General features: G+C 35.4%; 3 protein-coding genes across 8 annotated transcripts in view; 2 read left to right on the forward strand and 1 right to left on the reverse strand.

Moving 5' to 3' along the window:
- Nucleotides 1–5,871, forward strand: part of LOC148410393 (uncharacterized) — a 58,187-nt gene extending 52,316 nt beyond the window's left edge. For 3 of the 6 annotated variants that reach the window (XM_088437425.1, XM_088437424.1, XM_088437427.1), the window contains 6 exons: nt 1,595–1,647; nt 1,785–1,914; nt 3,032–3,085; nt 3,259–3,330; nt 3,425–3,488; nt 4,544–5,871. In XM_088437425.1, coding sequence (XP_088293551.1) covers nt 1,795–1,914; nt 3,032–3,085; nt 3,259–3,330; nt 3,425–3,488; nt 4,544–4,893 — 660 coding nt within the window. In that variant the 5' untranslated portion in view covers nt 1,595–1,647; nt 1,785–1,794 and the 3' untranslated portion in view covers nt 4,894–5,871. Of the gene's footprint in view, nt 1–1,594; nt 1,698–1,784; nt 1,915–3,031; nt 3,086–3,258; nt 3,331–3,424; nt 3,489–4,543 lie in introns of those variants that run through there. The other 3 variants (XM_088437426.1, XM_088437429.1, XM_088437428.1) reach the window with 3 other exon arrangements.
- A 2,627-nt stretch (nt 5,872–8,498) lies between these two features.
- tnfsf14a (TNF superfamily member 14a) lies at nt 8,499–12,777 on the reverse strand. The gene is made up of 5 exons (XM_088436354.1): nt 12,471–12,777; nt 10,983–11,016; nt 10,525–10,593; nt 9,417–9,485; nt 8,499–9,288 (listed from the first exon to the last, which is right to left on the reverse strand). Exons 1-5 carry the CDS (start codon nt 12,663–12,665, stop codon nt 8,909–8,911), a joined length of 747 nt encoding a protein of 248 aa, XP_088292480.1. The 5' UTR covers nt 12,666–12,777; the 3' UTR covers nt 8,499–8,908.
- Nucleotides 12,778–14,579: 1,802 nt separating this feature from the next.
- Nucleotides 14,580–18,190, forward strand: LOC148410397 (transmembrane emp24 domain-containing protein 1-like). Its single transcript, XM_088436355.1, has 4 exons — nt 14,580–14,776; nt 16,578–16,675; nt 17,251–17,434; nt 17,739–18,190. Exons 1-4 carry the CDS (start codon nt 14,603–14,605, stop codon nt 17,940–17,942), a joined length of 660 nt encoding a protein of 219 aa, XP_088292481.1. The 5' UTR covers nt 14,580–14,602; the 3' UTR covers nt 17,943–18,190.
- Nucleotides 18,191–20,020: the final 1,830 nt, after the last annotated feature.

The following is a 20,020-nucleotide window of genomic DNA, read 5'->3' on the forward strand; positions in this document are numbered from 1 at the left end:
GCGACATTTTGGCGACCTCTAGCGAGGTCTGTGTCCTTCTTTAATGTTAACAAAAGAAAAAAAAAATTGAATCAGGTTTCAAAAATGTTAACAACTTTTCATGTTACAGGGTAGTCTGAAACTATACGAAATACTGTATAGATAAAAAATATATTTCTTAGTGCCTGAAATACAAAAATATGTCCACCCTTGATTGAACTAGAAACATGTTTGACCAATTGAACTCTTTGATGCTGGAAAAAAAATACTTTTGTGCGGACTGTCATATTAATAATAAATGTGATGGAGGAAATAAGGTTGTAGACAAAAATTTTAAAAGATCTTAACTCCCACACAGGCTTTGACAATGAGAGTACCACTTGCACCACCTGGTGCTGTAGATGTGCAATTACATTTGACACCGCAAAACCAAAGTCTGTTCCCGGCGTACTGGGTGCCAGGGGAGCCCTCCACACAAGACTGGCATAATACATTATGATGTCATTTGCAATTTTCTGGCTTTAACTTTAGATAATAATGATTTTAAGGTACTTTGTTTCATTTATTTATTTATGTATGTATATATGTATTGTCAATTTTGTTAAACCGCTAGGACGTTCATCCATACATACCGTAAATTCTGACAATAAAAGTCTACTTTTTTCTCCCACTTTGAACCTTGCAGTTCAACTTTTTTAATTAGCCACCAGGGGGCAATCTCCCACTAAACAAAGGGAGTTAGAATACACTATCAAAGTTTTGGTGTTGAGTTCGAACTGCCACAAGAGGGCACTGTCCAATAATGAACCAATCAGGTGTTTTACTGTTGGGTTGGTGCAGTATTCAAACAATCCGAGCGCGTCGGTGTTGTTGAAAATATGTTGTTGCCCCTGCTCTTATTTCTAAACATGCAGGTGTGTTCAATCTGCAGAAGATATGATGAATGTCTTAAATAAAAACATTTCAAAATCATCCATGTTCCATCCATCTGCCTAAATATCTGATGTTACAACCTGCAGCTTGACAAAAACTAAATTTCTGCTGAATTTTTACTGGTGCATTTTATGATAGGGTGCAGCTTATTGTCTGAGAAACATGGTATGTATTTTTAGAAAGGGTAGGGGTAGGCGTAGACCAAGGGTGTCAAACTGATTTTTAGCGTGGGCCACATTTGTACTTAAGGTTTCTGTTAGAGGGCCGGAATGAATCTAAAAATAGTCTAAAAATGCTTCAATTTTAACGTACCCCTTTAATTTCTCTAAAATCCTGAAAATGTAGGACTTAAAAATAGAAAAACATGTGTCTAATAAACGCCGTATTTGCTGGTTTACATCTTTACCTAGTTTTGAAAACAAAGGCCGATAAAAACTGTTCAAAAGATAGATCGGGAACAGAAAATGGTTATTTTTGAAGGCTATCTGCAAGTTTAGCTAGAAACTTGAAATCAAATCAGCATTTGGCGGGCCACATAAAATAATGTGGCGGGCCGGTTCTGGCCCCCGGGCCTTGAGTTTGACACCTGTGGCGTAGACCAATAACATTCTTTGAGTCACATATTCATACATCTTCTGGGTTGTTGTGATTTTTTAATGTTGTGTTTTCGTTTTGTTGCTAGGCACTGATCAAAAGGAAGCAGATGATTCATTCTTGAGTGAGCCACTACTTGACGTGAGTGGAGGTACCACACAATTTTGATTTACAGGGGAATTACCATTAAGGTGAATTCCACTGTGCAGTGACAGCGCGCGCGCTCACATTTCATCACATCAGAACCTTCTTAGCTTCTTGACTTTTGCGCGTTTTAGTTTTCACATCATGCCTTCTCCGAGCCAGCAAATCCTCATCTCCATCCTCCCGGTGTGGACCACCATGCTCTCCATCATCCAGGTGGCGTGGATCATCTTGTACTTCTCAGGCGCAGGGCACAGCAACACGGTGAGACCATCTAGGCATGTTCAATCTGCTGTTATCTTTTTGTCACTTCTACATCACGGGCGTATCTTCAACCACGTGCGGTTTGTGTAACAGTGCAGCTGGTGAGAACTCTTCACCTGCTTGCGGTCTTGCAGCGTGACATTTTGCCTTTGGTGGTCTCGGAATTAGTTTTCTTGTACTGTATCATTTTATATATTGCTAACGTTGGGTGGGATCCCTGTTGCATGGTGCATAGTGAAAAAGAGGAAGCCATTTTTAACATTTTAGATCAATCATAGCGCAAACATTTATAAAAATTAATAAATACATAAAAACATCCACATGTATTCAATTTGCATCATCTTCAAATCTCCATGAATAATCATGATTAATTGCATTTCCATGAAGATTCTAACACATGGTTACTTGAGCTCTAATGAGCTATCAAGGAACTTTCCAAAGTAAAATGATGCCCAAAAGCAACAATTTAACTTGGACAGCCCAGAGCTACTATTTGGTACTACTACAGTAATACAAAGGGCTACCAGTTTATGTGAAGACCCCAATCATGTCATTGATTTCTCACAATTAGTAAGAAATGGCTTTACTAAATCTGTAAATCAAGTATAATATGTCATGTATTTTTCATATATACATAATTGTTAGTAAATCACAATGTCAACAATGTTGTTACAATATCACAGTGTTCTCTTACTTTTAAACTTTTGCAGAACAGGTCTGAGGGCCAGCACCCCATATACAGAGTGTGTGTGTGTGTGTGTGTGTGTAAATATATATATATATATATATATATGTATGTATACATACACACACACACACAAATTTCTACTTGTCTCTATATAATGTATATACATTTATGTATGTACCTGTACATACAGTACATATATAGCAGATTATTTATCCTTTCATTTTTCCATTCATGTATTCAGGGCCCAACATTTTTAGTTCTAAAACTATGTTAACATTTTTATCATAATTGAAGAAGATTAGAAAGAATTGTAAAAACCAAAATATATCCAACTAGGTTTTTTTTGTGCCTCTCGAAAACCACCCCATATCAACTATTTTATTACGTCAACAAGAAAAGTGCTTTGATTTTTTTTTTCTGCTTTCACAGAAGCGAATGAATGAAGTGTCACATGACCTGATGCCGTTCAAGAGGAATCATTCGGTAATACAAGAATCAGTTCTCGTTTTGCTCAGTTCATGCTTTCATGCTTTCATCCTGCCAAGGCCAAGCTTGAAACGTAATCAAATGTACACAAACATGCCAGCTGTCTTCAATTTTGGCAACCCGAAGCCGCCTCAACTGCTTCCTGTCTTTATGCTTCTGTCACATTATAGAGCCTTTCCCCGCTCAGCTCTCACGTCATCGCCTCCTTCGGGGAAATGATAGCGCTACGCTCTCACTTTTGGGTGCGGGTCTTTGACTCTCTCAGCCCACATTTTTCTCATTTCTTTCTCATGAACAAGTAGCGAATTTTAATCGACGTGATCCTCCTTTTGATAGTCTCTCATTGAAGCGCCATCTCAGTGGGGTGAAGGCAGAATGCTAAGCTACACGGCAGTCAGAGGTAATAGCAAAAATCACTCGAATTCAATGCGAGGCCTCTTCACCGCCATGTTGTCTCTATATATGGAAAATGTGAACTCAAAAATGACTACCTTATATTATGCTTATGGTGTGAGACGAATTGAGAATTTTGACTAAAGGAAGAATTCTCACAATGAAGTAAAAATTCTGAGAATAAAGTCAGAATTCTGTGCCCAGAATTTTTTTTTTCAGAATGCTCATGCCTATGAATGCATACATTTTCAATCAATTTCAAGTAAAATAAGTCTGATCATTCAGACCCTGGAGTGAGAATTTTGAAAATGAAAAAAAATTCTCAATCTGAATGAAATCTTAATCTTTCTCAGAATTTCAACTTTAGTCAAAATTCTTAATCTGATATATGTGTAAGAAGAAAACTTAGCAAGAATTTTCACTTTAAAATTCTTTTGCACTTCAAAATTTAAAGTAATAATTCTCACTGTAAGTCTGAATTCTAACTTTATGCCTCAAATTCTCATTTTAAAATCCAATTCCTCACTTTATTTTCAAGATTCTCACGCTGTCATGTGTGTAAATAAAACGAACTGTAAGATAAGTGTGTCATTTCTAAGAATAAAGTCAGAATTGTTAGCATTTGGGACAAAAGGCAGAATTCTCACTCTAATATCTGAATTCTTTCCATTCAAAATCCTTACTGTTTTCAAAATACTCACTTTGATAAGTGTGGAAATAAAAATCTGAGAAAAGTTTAAAAGTTTGAGGATAAAATCAGAATTATGAGAGTGCTGAGAATAAAGTTAGAATTCCTTAGACTTCTTTAAAGTCAAAGTTCTTCATTCTCAAAATCCTCACTTTGATAAGTCTGTAAATAATGAAAACGTGGGAAAAGTTTGACATTTCTGACGGTTGTCCAAATTATAACTTCAAAATGCGAATCCAAAACTTCAAAATGCGAATAACGTCCGTATTCTTTAAAGCGGGAATTCTGACAATAAAGTCAGTTTAAAGTTCAAGTCAGAAGACGCGCGCGCTGCTCATCTGAGTCGACTAAAACGGCATTGCGGTTTCTCGCAGCGGGCGGCGCGATCGAATGGGTGGCGAGGCACCCAAACGCAGACCTGATGTCCGAGTCGGGTCCCTCGCTGGCCGTCCTGAAGGACGGCTTTTATTTCCTTAGCCTCCGCGTGACCCTGTCGTCGTGCGAGGCCTCGCAGCAAGTAACGGTGAGCCTGAAGCGCGGCGCCCGGGTCCTCCTGCGGGGCCGCGTTCACGCCGACACGTGCAGCACGGGCGCCCTCTCCAAGGCGGCGGAACTGTCCGCCGGGGAAGGACGCCTGGAGGTCACCGTCTTCCCTCCGGTTGTCCAGGTGGACTGCGCGGAAGCGCTCACCCACCTGGACCTCATCTACATGATCAAGGCGTAATGTTCCTCCAAATGGTAACGGTCATCCTAAAATTACTTTATTTATAAATATTGATTGTATACATTTAAATCTGTTGCTGTCTTGTTACAATATGTAGCTGGTTAGGGTTAGGGTTTGCCCACTTTTAATGCTTAACCCTGTAATCCGTTTTCTGATATAACAGAAATTGCAATTCTTTTTTTTTTTTTTTTTGGGGGGGGGGGTTGTTTTGTTAAGCAAAAGAAAAAAAATCCCCATCATTACAGTTATTTTCCACCTGAAGTGATTATTTTTCCTTGTGTGGAAATTGTATGCGATGATGTACGTGATGGAAAAAAAAAACATCCTCTTTGTTTTATACTTGACTTTTGATTGTTATCTTTCATATATAGCGCGTCCGGAAAGTACTCACTTTTTCCACATTTTGTTATATTTACAGCCTTATTTCAAATTGTATTTGATTAATCGCTTACCACAAAATTCTACACACAATACCTCATCAGACATTGTGAAATTTTGGAATTTTAGTATGTATTAAAAATAGAAAACTGAGAAATCAAATTGACATCAGTTTTCACAGCTCAAAATTGAGCTCAGGTGCATCCTCTTTCCACCGATCCTCCTAAGGATGCTTTCACAGCTTAATTGGTGTCCACCTGAATGACTCTCACACCATGAGAAACAAAATTCTCTGGTCTGATGACACAAAGATTGCACTCTTTGGTGTGAATGGCAGACTGCGTACCATGCCTACAGTGAAGCATGGTGGTGGCGGCATCATGCTGTGGGGTCGTTTTTCAGCAGTAGAATTTTGAGGCAAGAGTATATTTTAATAGCGTGACAAAATGTGGGAAAAAATGAAGTTCTTTCAAAACCTTTCCGATGCACTGTATTTAACATGTGACTGTTCAGCTCAATTGCTGATTGATTTGAGATATTTATATTGTATTTATTTATTGTTTAACATTTATGGAGACTCGCTTTTTTTAAGTTGCGTTGATTTCCCTGCCTATATTGCTGTTCATATACCGTGATCTGATATTATTACTTATTTTTTTGTAGTGATCACTGTGTATAGTATTTTGAAATGGTGAATGTAATGCAAGCATTTTCATATTTTTTTGCATTCGATATTTTTTATTAAATCAGTTCACATAAGAAACACATATTTGATGAAGTTGCGTGCATTTTTTTTGTCATTGGGTACACTTGCACCATCTAATATGAGTTTCATGAAAAAAGGTCTGACACTTTCATCTGTGCCAAAATAGCATTCTGTAATGTCATTATTTTTACAAACATTATTATCACATAGAATTATGATTTGTGTGCGTTAGAATTCATTCGTGGTGTGCACAATTTGGCCGCCAGAGGTCACAATAACGCAATCAGGCACACACAAACTACTTTTAAGTAACACAATAAGCTACACAAATATAATCATGATATTGTTTAGTCTACATGTGCTGATGCATCATTTGTTTTCGAATAGCAACATACTTTTTGTTAGTCTGTGAAGTTGTGTAATCATCAGTTTGCGTTCAACAACAGCTGCCTCTGACAATGGGCAGGAAGTGTGAAATGAAAGTGTGAAATGAAAGTTTGTAATTAAAGCCCCCTCTGTAGTCGAGGAATGCCCCTACTCACCTCCAATAATGCGCCTAATGACAGGGCAACACACAACAATGAAAGTTCTCCTTCCTCTGGCCACCTCATTTGAGTTCATCGGAGCTCACTAGTCATAGTTCTTGCCTGTGATGCTTTCTTTCCACTGTCGCCCAATCTTGCCGAGCAGCAAACCTCAACTGTCATTGCTTTCAGAAGCTCATACTCGCATCAAAACAACTAAGCGACTAAACTCTAGCAAGGAGAGATTGTCCATTTAAAAATTACGTTTATAATAGCCTACCACTAGTATAATTGTCTACGTCATTTCAGAAAAGAGCAATCCACCAATTTGCTCACCGTGATTCAGTTTCATTTTCTCCAGAAAATGTTCAAATACGCTTCACACAAACAAACGCACAAAAATTATTTACTATTGCCGAGACCTGTTGACTATTTCTACAGCGCGGAATACTTTGCATAAACACAGTTTCAAATTGACAAGGAAAAAGAGCGCCCTCTGCTGGATTTTATGCGCTACTCATTAACCTGCTGTACGCAACATAAACCGAATGATACATAAATCCGATGATACATATATATATATATATATATATATATATATATATATATATATATATATATATATATATATATATATATATATATATATATATATATTGTCCATTTAAAAATTACGTGTATAATAGCCTACTACTAGTATAACTTTATACGTCATTTCATTTTCCAAAAAGAGCAATCCACCAATTTGCTCACCGTAATTTAGTTTTATTTTCTCCTGAAAATGTTCAAATACGGTTCACGCAAACAAGCGCACAAAAATGATTTACTATTGAGGAGACCTGTTGATTATTTCTGCAGCACAGTATTCCTTGCATAAACACCGTTTCAAATTGACAAGGGAAAAGAGCGCCCTCTGCTGGATTTTATGCGCTTCTCATTCACCTGCTGTTAACTATTGTCCTGACTCGAAGAGTAGGGTCACACCAATCAAGTGTTTGGGCCCGTCAAACTCTGACGGGAGAGTTTGGCGGATAAAATGAAGTCATAAAACATAATTATGCAACACAGAGCCGTGAAGTAAGATGGATAATGATATATATGGTCATTTCATTCATTAAGTACACATGTAATGAAACATTGATTTATTTAATAAACGAAGCGTTTAATTATTGAAACATTTATTTAATTAAGGACACTTAATGAAACATTCAATTAATTACAAATTGTATTTCATCATTTAATGGTACATTTATTGATTTGAGTTTTGGCATTTTCGCTACGCCATAATGTGGTGGAGTTTAGTTTTAAACTATGGACTGAAATTCACATTTTTGACAGAGATGTCCAAATTGAGATATACACAAAAACGACCTGCTTAAGGCCTTGTTTCATTTCCCAGCAGCCAAAAGGTTCAAATTGTAGTCTAAGTGTATAAAAATACTGTATAGAATTAGTAGGCAATGTGCACTGTGCCAAACCTTTAAATGTGTTTTTCTCAAAACTCATGATTACAATTTCTCATCAGATATAGATAACTAATCAATTATCCATTTCTGTGTTCCCTCATTTTATCACAGGAGTTACATTCCCTGAATTGCTTGAAGCAAATAAGAGATTGACCTTTTTTTTGGTTGCTTTTCAGTTTATTTTTACTTTTGAAAACTACTGTACATAAAATCAAAATATTTTTTGCCTCGATTGGCTGAGGAGGAGGAAAATATAAATCCAATAGATTTTGTCACGAATGACAATCGGAGGTTGAATTCATTTAAAATATCAAGAAAAATAATGAGGTCAACCTGCAATAAATTTTGTCAAGAATTAGAATCCATGTATCAGAGGTTGATTGTTTTTTTAATGTGTAAAATTGCTATTTTTTTCACTGGACTGATTTAAAAGGAAGAAAAATTGCAAGTATTATTGAAGAAGAACGTCCACAACAAAAAAAGCACAATCTAGTGGAACAGTGTAATTAAAGAGTCTTTTTTTCACTTGAAAAATGTGCAAATTCTCAGAATTTAATCTTTTCAATAGTTAATAAACATTACTCAATTTCCATAGTACAACCTGAAAATGGGATGCATAATATTTCCATATCTGTACATTTTTGCACGTCATCTTTATCAAAATTTAACAATGTTTGAGGAATATTTACTTATTTAAAATGTTACCTCGATCTTGTAGGGGTTTTTTTTTCGGCTTTGATTTCAGCAGTTGAGCGTTTCCAACAAGGAAAGAACAAAAATATTGACGTAATTGACACCGCCACGCCATAATATGTCTGTAATTACATTTAGATGCCACTAGGTGGCGCCAAAGCAACATTGTAATCTTAGAACAGGCTCTGACCGTAGCACACAAAGGCAAAAAGCTAACTTGAAAATTTGAATGACATCATCCAACGCGGTTATACCATAAACGCGCCAAAGACGTTCTCATTTGCGACGACTCTTACTATTTTGGAGACGTCGCTGACTTTGACAAACAACGCATCTTCTTTGAACAGTTGGAAAACCCCGCCTAGGAAAGTTTCGCCGATGTTGTCGTCGGCCGAGGAAATTTTCCTGGCCTGCAGTAGCGGGACGGCGTGGCCGTGCCTGCTGGTGCGCCTCATGACCACGTGGTGGAAGACCCCGCTGTTGTGAAAGGACAATTTGGAGTAGACGAAATAGAAGCCGTCGCGGCGGATCACGAGCCTCCCGTCCTTGTAGCCCACGTCGCTGAGGAGGTGCTCCGAATTAAGGTCCCAGCCGACCACGCCTTTGCCGGAAATGGCGCCTTTGTTATCTGCGTGAAGTACGACCTCTGTATTAACATGATGCAATCTTCTAATTGGCCACAAGCTCCAGTTTTTTGCTTTTATTTTAACCTTCGAACTGCTTTTATCCGAAAATAATCATTAAAAAAAAACGTACTCATCAGGTGTGCTGCTGGTTTGGAAGGAGGGACATGAGGAATCCATGTCTGAGGAGAATCCGTTTTTGCTGTTGGGGGAGCAGAAAAAGAACATATTTACTGTGTAGAAAAAGTCTACACACCCCTGTTTAAAAGGTATATTTTTATATCAAAATTACTCCAAAAGTGACATTCTAAATCTGCAATATATATGTCATAACTGAAAATCCATGTATGTGCTTTTTTTTTTTTTTTTTTTAATTTAATTTAAGCCTTTACCCGCCACTTTTGGCCGATAGTCTAAACAGGCAAAACATCCGAAAGCGTACGCAACAGCCATTAATTAAATGTTAACGTACCCATGAATTTCTCTCAAATCCTGAAAATGTTTGCCAATTTAGGACTTAAAAAAAGAAAAGTAATATTAATATTAATTAATAAAAGACCTCAAATTTTACTGGTTTGACCTAGGATGAAATTATCAAGAAAAATAGTGAGGTTAATAAATGAAATATCCATGTAGTACAGTTTTGTTTTTTTTTAAATGAATAAAAGCTCTAATTTTTTGACTGGTCTGACCTTAAAGGAAGAAAAAATTGCTCAAAAATAGTTAGGTAAATAAATGAAATATCCATGTAGTAGAGGATGATTTTTTTTTTTTTTTAATGAATAAAAGTGCTAATGTTTGACTGGTCTGACCTTAAAGGAAGAAAAATTGCAAGAAAAAAAGTGAGATAAACCTGCAATAAATGTGATCATAAATAAAAAAATTCATGCAATCCAGTAAAAAAAAAAAAACGTGAATTATCTTTTTAATAAATAAAAGTTATACATTTTGACCTGTCTGAGTTAAAATGAGGAAAAATATCAAGGTTCAAAAACAAGCTACGTCTGCAACAGATGCGCAAATGCAGATGCGTAAATAAAAATCCATGCACTTTTTTCTTTTTGTTTTTTTTTTGACTCGCCTGACAGATAAAGAGGAAAAATAGCAAGCGAAACCTGCAATGGTCGTAAAGGAAAATCCATATAGTAACATTCATGTATGTATGTATAAATACAGTAAATAAATAAATAAAGGTTGTTGTTATAAGTGTGCACACCCTCTTAAAATGTTCTCGCACTTACCGCTCTGGCATTCGAGTGGTTTGGAACGAGGACTGTGATGATCGGGCGTGTGAGGAGGTTCCTTTTTTTCTTTTAGGAAAGGAGGAAAAGGTTATCATTTGCAAGTATAAAAAGTCGACACATCCCTGCCTGAATAAGGTATTTGGGATTTTTTTTTTTTTTAAACATTGGGGAAAAAACATAAGTTTGAACTCCAACTTTTGATATAAGTTATTGCAGAAGTGCTCACACCCTCTTAATAATTGAGGTTGTACCTGTGATCATAATTAACCAATCACATTCATTTAAAGTCAGCTCACAGATGCTGCGATTTAAAGTGACTGATTCACCCCAGATCATTTTCAGCTGTTCTAGTAGGATTTTCTTGACATGTAGACTTTTTATTTGCCTTTTTTTTAATAAATTGAATATATCATGTCTTTTTTTTTGCCGTTGAATTTAAAGGTGCGGCAGCATACCTGCAATCATCTTCGAGAACGATGCCGATGGCGTCTGTAACGCAAAGTGAACATGTCAAAAGCACTTTGATGAGATGAAAGCAACATTAGCTTGCGCGAGAAGACAATAGGCCGGCGGAAACTCAAAAGTCGACCACTTCCTTTCGCCCCGGGCTCTCCGTGGAGTTTGTCTTTTGCCATTGACGAGCAACCTCAATAAGACGACAGGAAACGCTCGCTCATTTTGTTCTTCATGTCTTATGTACAGTATGTGTTATGTGGTAAGAATAAGCTCACCCACCATATACTACATATACCATTATATCGGGACTGACGTGTTAAGATTTGGAGTTATTTGAGTCAACATCTTGTGATTTCTGAAAAATACTTTACGTGACAGTAACTTCAATTGGTGAAATGATGACAATTCTCTGGGAATATTTGCAGGATTGGAACTTATATTGGGGACTCATTTTTAGCATTTGAAAGGCTACCTATATATATATATATATATATATATATATATATATATATATATATATATATATATATATATATATATATATATATATATATATATATATATATATATATAGGTAAATATGTAATACATGTATACAAACCAATGAATTTTTTACCATCCAACCAAATTATTTACAATATATATATATATATATATATATATATATATATATATATATATATATATATATATATATATATATATATATATATATATATATAATTGTAAACCATTTTGTTAGATGTTTGATGATGGTTACATATTTACCTATTGACTTGTATTAACAGTGAATGCTTTTAAGTCAAGTGTGAATAATTAGTAAAACAAAAATATTTTCAAAAAAACTATAATATTTATATATATTGAATAATTTTAAAAAAATATTTCAAAAAATCAGGATAAAATTTGTCTACATTGAATAATGAAAAATGTTCTAAAAAGTTTGGTCTATATTGTTATTTAGTTGATAAACAATAGAAAACGAAAATAGAAAATGAATAAATGTAATGGCTGTTTTGATCATGAATCCAACGTGTTAATAAAATGTTTCATTGTGAATTTGTAAAAAAATAAAGACAAAATCCATTTAATGGTTAAAGTTTTACAATAATGAAGGGAATTCTATATATATATAAGGGAAATATATTTAATGCTAAGCACTAAAAAGAAGTAAGATAATTCATCATCAAAATTGTGAAATACGTATTAAGGTAAATAGTAATGGAAATGGATTTAATGGTCAATAATGTATATGTTAAAAAAATATACTATGGTAAATAGGTTAAAAAAGACAAACGATATTCAACGAACAAATTATACATTTAATGGTCAATATCTCATATAAATGTATGTTGCTAAAACAGGAATGAGAAATAGTTTTCATAATTAAATGAATAGAATTGAAGCAAATCCTTTTAAGAAATGAAAAAAAAAACCTCAACTTTGTGAAGTGATCCATCAATCAGAGATACAGATGGCCTCCTTACTTGTACGGAATGACTTGAATGCAGGTAGAAGATGAGCAGGCCCTCCAGGACGATTCCGGTCAGTGCCACACTCACCAGCGCAAAAAGAAGCGTCTGAGCTCGGCCGCCGCGCCGTCGCTTACCGTTTGCTCGGGGGGGCAGCGGCGGGCTGGCGGCCTGGCTGTCCACCACGAACAAAGACGACGGCTGCCTCATGTCTGTCAGGGTGTCAAACGCTTCTGAGTAGAAACGTGTGATGGGATGCTCGAGAGGTGAGAAAACGGGTGTTGTTTTTTTTTTTTGTGGTTCCCCCAGCAACGCAAGTTCCTGTGCCGTACTCGTTTGACTGTGTGCAATTCTACGACTTGATAGCCGCAAAGAGTTTCTGGATTTGAATCTTCTCGCTGTGGCCTCGCCTCTATTTTAAAGCGGTATGTTTAAACACTGTTCGGTTGTATTTCACTTTTAAATCATTTGATACTGTAGAAATGTACTCACATTTACTCAGATCTGCTTGGATTTAATATGACCGGCATTTACCATGAGTTTTAGGATTTATGAACAGTTCAAAATGTCGGGAAAAGCCTACTCGAACATCTGAACTTCATCATGGGTTAATCGGAAGTACTTTGTGGTGGCAGGCGTGCTTGACTCTCATCCCGTACATGTTCCTCAATTGAGTCCTTCAGCTTGAACTGAAGGCCTTAGACCAGGGGTGTCCAAAGTCGGTCCTCGAGGGCCGCGGTCCTGCATGTTTTCCCCCTGCCTTGGACGAAACGGGGGGCAACTATGAACTGTTCGAAATGTCAGTAAAAGCCTACCAAAACATCAGAATTTCATCAGCGCTGGTTCATTTTGAATGCACACATCTCTGATTGGAGAATGTGTAGTACAGTGATCTCCCCTACTTCGCGGTTAATGGGGGCTGTCAACCCCCCCGCGAAGTCTGAAACCCGCGAAGTAGGGTATCAGTTCTTTGATTTCTATGTACGCCCCAAAATAGCCGCAGTAACCATAAACAATCCTTTTTTTTAAAATTTTTTGCCTATTTTATTTCCTTTCTCCTATTATTTAACATTACATTAACCTTATTAACATTATTGTATATTCATTAAATAACTAATATTACTTAGTTTGTTGAGAATTTGTTCTCAGGACTGGTTATTTGCACCAAGACTCCGGTGAAAGAGTACGCAAGTCATCATGTTGAAGTTCACATTTATTTTGGCTCATGTATGGTGTATCATGTAGTATCTGTTGAATAATAAATCAACAACAATCTTAAAGTCAGTCAACTAACATATAAACACTTTATCTATGAATTTACTGTATCTTTAGCTGACATTAGCGGGTTAGCAACAACTAACAACTACTAACTATAAAGTGCAACCTCTACACAAACGAACACATAAACAGAATAAACACTCACCGCTTATTAAATATAGACAGTAGCGTGCATTATCAACATAAATGATAATAAACTATAAATATGAGCTTACGTTGTCATTCACTGCGTCACCGTAACGAGCCGAATGACGCACAGGAACTTAAAACAGGAAACGGAAATGCAACGCGACCCGACAAATTAAAAGCATGCATTTCAAAATAAGATAAATGACGTCACGATCTCTAACGCTTGAAGAATTCTTAACATAGTTATTAACTAATATTACTTCGTTATTTGATTTTGCTTTTTTCAATTTTTGTACATTTTTGCACATTTTTTAAATGATTTTTTATTTTGAAATATTTTTTTTATTTTTCCTGGAAAAAAACCTGAAGTACTAAGTCTGCGATACCTGAGATTACGAAGTAGGAGGGATCACTGTATACCTTTAAAAGCACATGATCTAATTAATATTTATTTGTACTTTTCATTTCAAGTGAGTTTTACAGATTACAGATCCCATCCATGAAAGAATTGATAGAAAGAAAGTTGGAGTAACCGATTTATCTGGACGGCAAAGGTGTCACACATTTCCACGCTTGTCACTTAGCCCTAATACTACCCTAGCGAGCCACCCCGACGATCCGGCGTCCCGGATGGCAGACGCTCAGCCTCAGGGCTAACAAACAAGAATGACTGGAGCCGGGCTGGCCCAGCAGGTTTTGACTCGAGCGTCGGGTCCTCTGCGCTCACTGCGATTTGGACCATGGCGCCAACGTGTTGGCTAGCTGTGGCGGCGTGCCTGGTCACCGGCGCCGCCCGGGCTTCGTCTTCGCCGGACAGTCAAGACTTGGAGTTTACCTTCTTGTTACCGGCGGGCAGCAGGGACTGCTTCTTCCAAACTGTGGACAAGGACAACAGGCTGGAGTTTGAATACAGAGTACGCTACCTCGTCTCACTCGCCGTAGCTTTTGCGTGGGCTTTAGTTTCCTTCGACGAAGAAAGACGCGCATCTGTTCATGCGGGCAAAAGTAATGGAACAAAAGCAAGGCGTTGGTCCTCCAATCGCGGCTTGTGCTTTCGCTGTGATTTCAAGTTTTTAGCGCTGACAAAAAAGATATTTTAAAAGATAGACATTGAAAGAAGTAGCATGCAAAAGTAAGTAATTGTATACATGTACAAATAAAAATGGTGGCGCACCTGTAATATTAACATTGAACATTTATTGCTGAAAATCTGACACCTGATGCTATAATTTTGGGGGCTATGAGTAGGCAAAGAATACATAAATATAAGAAATGTTCTGGAAGAAAATTGAGCTTTTAATGTTTTGCCCTACTTCAATTTTATTTGATGAAAATTTCTAAGTGTGCATGGCGACATCTGAAGTCCTGACATGCCGATGCTTCAATTTGAGGATCTGGAGCGATGTTCATATTAATCCGGGCAAATAATTATTATATCTGGCATTTCATATTGTTAACAGCTTCATGTTTAACAAAAATGAACAAAATACTTTGCATTTATAAAAAAAAAACAGATATGTATGATCAAAAATAGATTTAATCTTTTATAAAAAATAACTATCGCAAATTTTGACAAATTCTTTGACAGCTCTAATAAATACACTTGTTTTATGGTATTAATTGTTTGTTTTTGCTATTTCCCAAGCGAAAATTGTTCTATAGGCAGCTAATTTTGCTTAAACTGTGCAACGCGGTGAACCTCCGTTATTTGCTGTTTTCTGTAGGTGTAAAATGCAGGATGGGAGAGGATTGCAACATTTAGGATTCTTTTTAGCAAAAAATGAGGCGTCACTGTACTCCCTTTCTTTGCTTCTTTCGTCAAAGTGTGCCGCCCTAGTGGCCATTGATAGAACTAGACCCGAAAATAAAGAACAATCTATTTAAACCATTTTTTTTTTCAGTTCAACATGTGTTGTTACGATAACAAATCAAAAACAATTGTAAAATGTTTTTTATTTGCTCCTCAACTTGTTGAATTGTGGTTTGAAAAAGGTGCGGCCGTCCACTGCCCTTTCGCTTGATTGCGTCACTTTAAATTAGCGGGTGTTTAGAGTACGTTGAGTTTGACAATGGCATTGTGTTGACAGGAAGAGCGAACGTGAGCCGAGCCACGTCATGCTCATCGTCAGAGGAGATTTTTAGGACGGTAAAACGAGTTACGCCACTTTTAAACAATAGGGATGATGGCACCTGGTAATTAGCCGTCATAATTAAACATGACAGTTGTTGCAAGGCTGTTGTTTCTAATTTCAACATTTTTTAGGAAAGCTAACAAACCACAAGCCGTAATAATGCCAGAAATCCTTTGAAATTTGATGGGTTGTCTTAATAGTCATAATAGTAGAGTTGAAAATCTTTAAAATGTTACAAGTGGGTGAAGAAAAATAAATTTGTGAGCAAAGAAAAAAAAAACATCTGAGATAAATGCTCAGAATATAAAGTAATATGTACAAATAAATGTTACAATAGTAAAACTAATTGATTGAGAAAATAATAAAAGTAATAGTGATACTAATGTGTGGAGGGAAAATCCTAATTTTACAAAAAGTAATGTATATATAGGCATGAACAATTATGAATAATAGAAAAAGACATATTTTTACAATTTAAAATTAATCCATAAATCCTTCTATATATTTTTTTAATGAAAGCAGCCAATTGATGAACTCCTTATCAGTAGGAAAAGAAATTCTGAAATTTGTGTGTGCGTTTCAGGTGATTGGCCAAGCGAATCTGGATGTGAGCTTTACTATGGTGTCACCCGCCGGCCGCAAAGAGTTCGATGACCACAGGAAAAGTCATGGCATCCACAAGTATTCTTTCTTCCTTTCTTTTTTCATTTTTATCCATCTTCCTAGCATCTCGCTATCTACCTAGCTGTCTGCCTTGCAATTTACCTTGCTAGCCATCTGTTTGATTAGCTATATATATATATATATATATATATATATATATATATATATATATATATATATATATATATATATATATATATATATATATATATATATATATATATATATATATATATATGTATGTTATACAGTTTTTTTGAAAATATTTTTGTTTTACTAATTATTCACACTTGACTTAAAAGCATTCACTGTTAATACAAGTCAATAGGTAAATATGTAACCATCATCAAACATCTAACAAAATGGTTTACAATTATATATATATAATTGTAAATAATTTGGTTGGATGGTAAAAAATTCATTAGTTTGTATACATGTATTACATATTTACATATATATATATATATATATATATATATATATATATATATATATATATATATATATATATATATATATATATATATATATATATATATATATATATATATATATATATATATATATATATATATATATGTGTGTTGTTGTAGGCTGGAACGTACCATTCAAGGCGACTACCAGCTGTGCTTCGACAACAGTTTCAGTAAGGTAAAGGAGAAGATGCTGTTCTTCACGCTACTCATCAGCAGTCTCAACGAGACAGTCGAAAACGAAGAATTGGTTGAGGACATCAACGCAAACGACACTTTTGAATACAAGCTGCAGGACTTCAAGGTGAGGGGCACGTCACGGAAAGGTTCTTGGCACGCTGGAAAACCGCAAGTTGCAGTTGAGCCATGTACAATATCGGACTTGCTTCCGTTTTCCATTCCCTAATCCAAGTTTGAAACCTTGCGCTCCAACTCACGCCTCGTGTCTCTATGGCCCCGCCCTCTTAATTTCCCTAATGCAAATGTATTTATTGTTCAGTACTATTAAAACCAGATACCGCCGAAATTTCATGCAGTGATTCCTTCACTAGCCACTAGAGGGAGCTGGAGGAAGATATTCCATGATTGCTGTTGTGGCGTTTTCGCAGGCCCGTCTGGACGCCTTGCACCTCCTAATCCAGAGGGGTCGCGTGATCCAGCTCATGCTGAGGACCTTCGACACCAGGGACCAGCACCTGCAGGACAACAACCTGTGGAGGGTCAGCTTCTGGTCGTGCGTCAGCATGGTGCTGGTCGTGGCCGTGGCCGTCTCGCAGGTTCGCGTTCTGGAGTCGCTCTTTCCCGAGAGCTAGAAGGAAGCCCGCGGGCCGCGCTGACCCATTGGAAGCTTGTACATCATTTAAATAGGATGAATGTTGGATCATTGTAAGAAAAAGACCAAATTAAATTGAAAGCTGTCGTGTTCTCTTTGTCTGATGTTGCAATGTGTTAAAAAAAAAAGTTGGGGGAATTCCCTAGATGTAAAAGGAAACACTCAATTCGAAGTCAATGATAAAAATAACACTGTGGGAAAATAAATTATAAAATTAAAATAATCAGTTTGGACACCCCTACAATACATGTTTGTTTGTTTTTTACATTGTCCTTGTTTGGTAAAAAAAATAAAATAAACACATGGTTATTTTTTTGCAAACTACCCCGTGCTATATGCTTTTTTTTAATGAAACAAAACGCCTTAATAAATATATGGTCATTGTTAATTTTTACAAGAAGAAGAAAAAACTCATACTCCACATTTTAATTTTTGGGAGAAAACAAAAGCACACAGCTATAATTTGTTTTCATTTTTCAGTATAGTAGTACTGTAGTAGTATAAACTTTTTATGGAGGGGGGGGTCTTTTATAAAAAAAGATGTCTTATACATGCATGGTCATTATTTGGTGAAGAAAAGACATGCTTTACTATACATATTCATTTTGTTGCAAATAAAGAAACTCTTTCTATACATGGTCAGTTTTTGCAAAAAAACAAACAAAAAACACCTTGGTCATTTTTGGGGGGTGAAAAATTGCCTTGCATGCAATCATTTTTCCTAACTGAAATAATTTTGTCAATTATAGTAATATTTCTTCACAAAAAATTGAGGGGAATGCCTGTACATGGTCATTTAAAAAAAAGCACCCAATATACACGGTCATTTTTTGTGAAAAAAAAAACAACAAAAAATGCCTCACTGTATCACTCACTGTAAAAATGCCTCACTATATGGTCATTTTTTTCAAAGAAATGCTTGACTATACATGTTAACTTTTTTTGTGAATGAAAAAAGACTTACTATACATTGTCGTTTATTGTGAAAAAAATGCCTTAATATAGATGTTTTGTTTTTGCGAAAAAAAAAGTTTTTTTAGGTGAAAAAAATGACTTTTTATACACGGTTGAGTTTATATTTTTGCAAAATAAAAATGCCTTACAATACTTGGTCATTTTTTTAATTGCAAATAAAAAAGCCTTACTATACACCATTATTTTTTTTAATTGCCTTATTTGCCTTAATTGCCATGGTTATTTTTTTTAAAATAATAAAATAAAAAAGCCTCACTAATAATGGTCGTTTTTTTGTAAAAATGCCTTATACATGCAAAGAAATGCCTTACTAAACATGTTCATTTTTTTCCAAATTAAAAAAAGTCTTACTATACATGGTCATTATTTTACAAAAAAAAAGCCTCATTATATATGGTCTTATTTTTTTCAAAGAAATGCCTGACTATACATGTTATTTTCTTTTTGAATGATAAAAGCCTTGTATAGCCTACTATATATGGTGGTTTATTGTGATAAAATGCCTCAATATAAATGTTTGTTTTTTGAGAAACAAAGCTTTACTCTACACGGTCTTTTTTTGTGTAAAAATGCCTTATTATACATGTTAAATTTATGCAAAGAAATGCTTTACTATACATGTTCAATTTTTTTTCAAATTTAAAAAAAGCCTTACTATACATGGTCATTTTTTTGTGAAAAAAAGAACCTCATTATACATGGTCTTTTTTTTTCTTTTAAGGAAATATATATACTATATATATATATATATATATATATATATATATATATATATATATATATATATATATATATATATATATATATATATATATATATATATATATATATAAAATGATACTGGGTCTTTTTTTGTTATTGTTAATTTTTTTTTGCAAAAAAAGCATTACTTTTCATTGTGATTTTTTAAGAAGAAAAAACCTCATTGTAGCATGGTCTTTTTTGGGCGACAATTTGCCTTCTGATTGCCATTGCCCATGGTTATTTTTTGGGGATTGTAAAAAATGCCTACTTGAGTCCCATTTCTGCAACAAATCATTTTCTTTTCATGTTTTTGTTTAATGCCTTACTGTACTATATAGT

This window comes from Hippichthys cyanospilos, chromosome 16, assembly GCF_059441005.1.
Source record: "Hippichthys cyanospilos isolate Australia breed blue-spotted pipefish chromosome 16, RoL_Hcya_1.0, whole genome shotgun sequence".
Classification (NCBI taxonomy): Eukaryota; Metazoa; Chordata; class Actinopteri; order Syngnathiformes; family Syngnathidae; genus Hippichthys; species Hippichthys cyanospilos.

What these genes read in the sequence shown, in the direction of transcription:
- LOC148410397 (XM_088436355.1), top strand. Translation starts at nt 14,603, where the DNA reads ATGGCGCCAACGTGTTGGCTAGCTGTGGCGGCGTGCCTGGTCACCGGC. An exon ending in AAAAGTCATGGCATCCACAA is followed by an intron (nt 16,676 to 17,250) that starts GTATTCTTTCTT and finishes GTGTTGTTGTAG; the next exon opens with GCTGGAACGTACCATTCAAG. An exon ending in ACAAGCTGCAGGACTTCAAG is followed by an intron (nt 17,435 to 17,738) that starts GTGAGGGGCACG and finishes GCGTTTTCGCAG; the next exon opens with GCCCGTCTGGACGCCTTGCA.
- tnfsf14a (XM_088436354.1), bottom strand. Translation starts at nt 12,665, where the DNA reads ATGAGGCAGCCGTCGTCTTTGTTCGTGGTGGACAGCCAGGCCGCCAGC. An exon ending in ATTCAAGTCATTCCGTACAA is followed by an intron (nt 11,017 to 12,470) that starts GTAAGGAGGCCA and finishes TTTGCGTTACAG; the next exon opens with ACGCCATCGGCATCGTTCTC. An exon ending in ACCACTCGAATGCCAGAGCG is followed by an intron (nt 9,486 to 10,524) that starts GTAAGTGCGAGA and finishes CTCCCCCAACAG; the next exon opens with CAAAAACGGATTCTCCTCAG.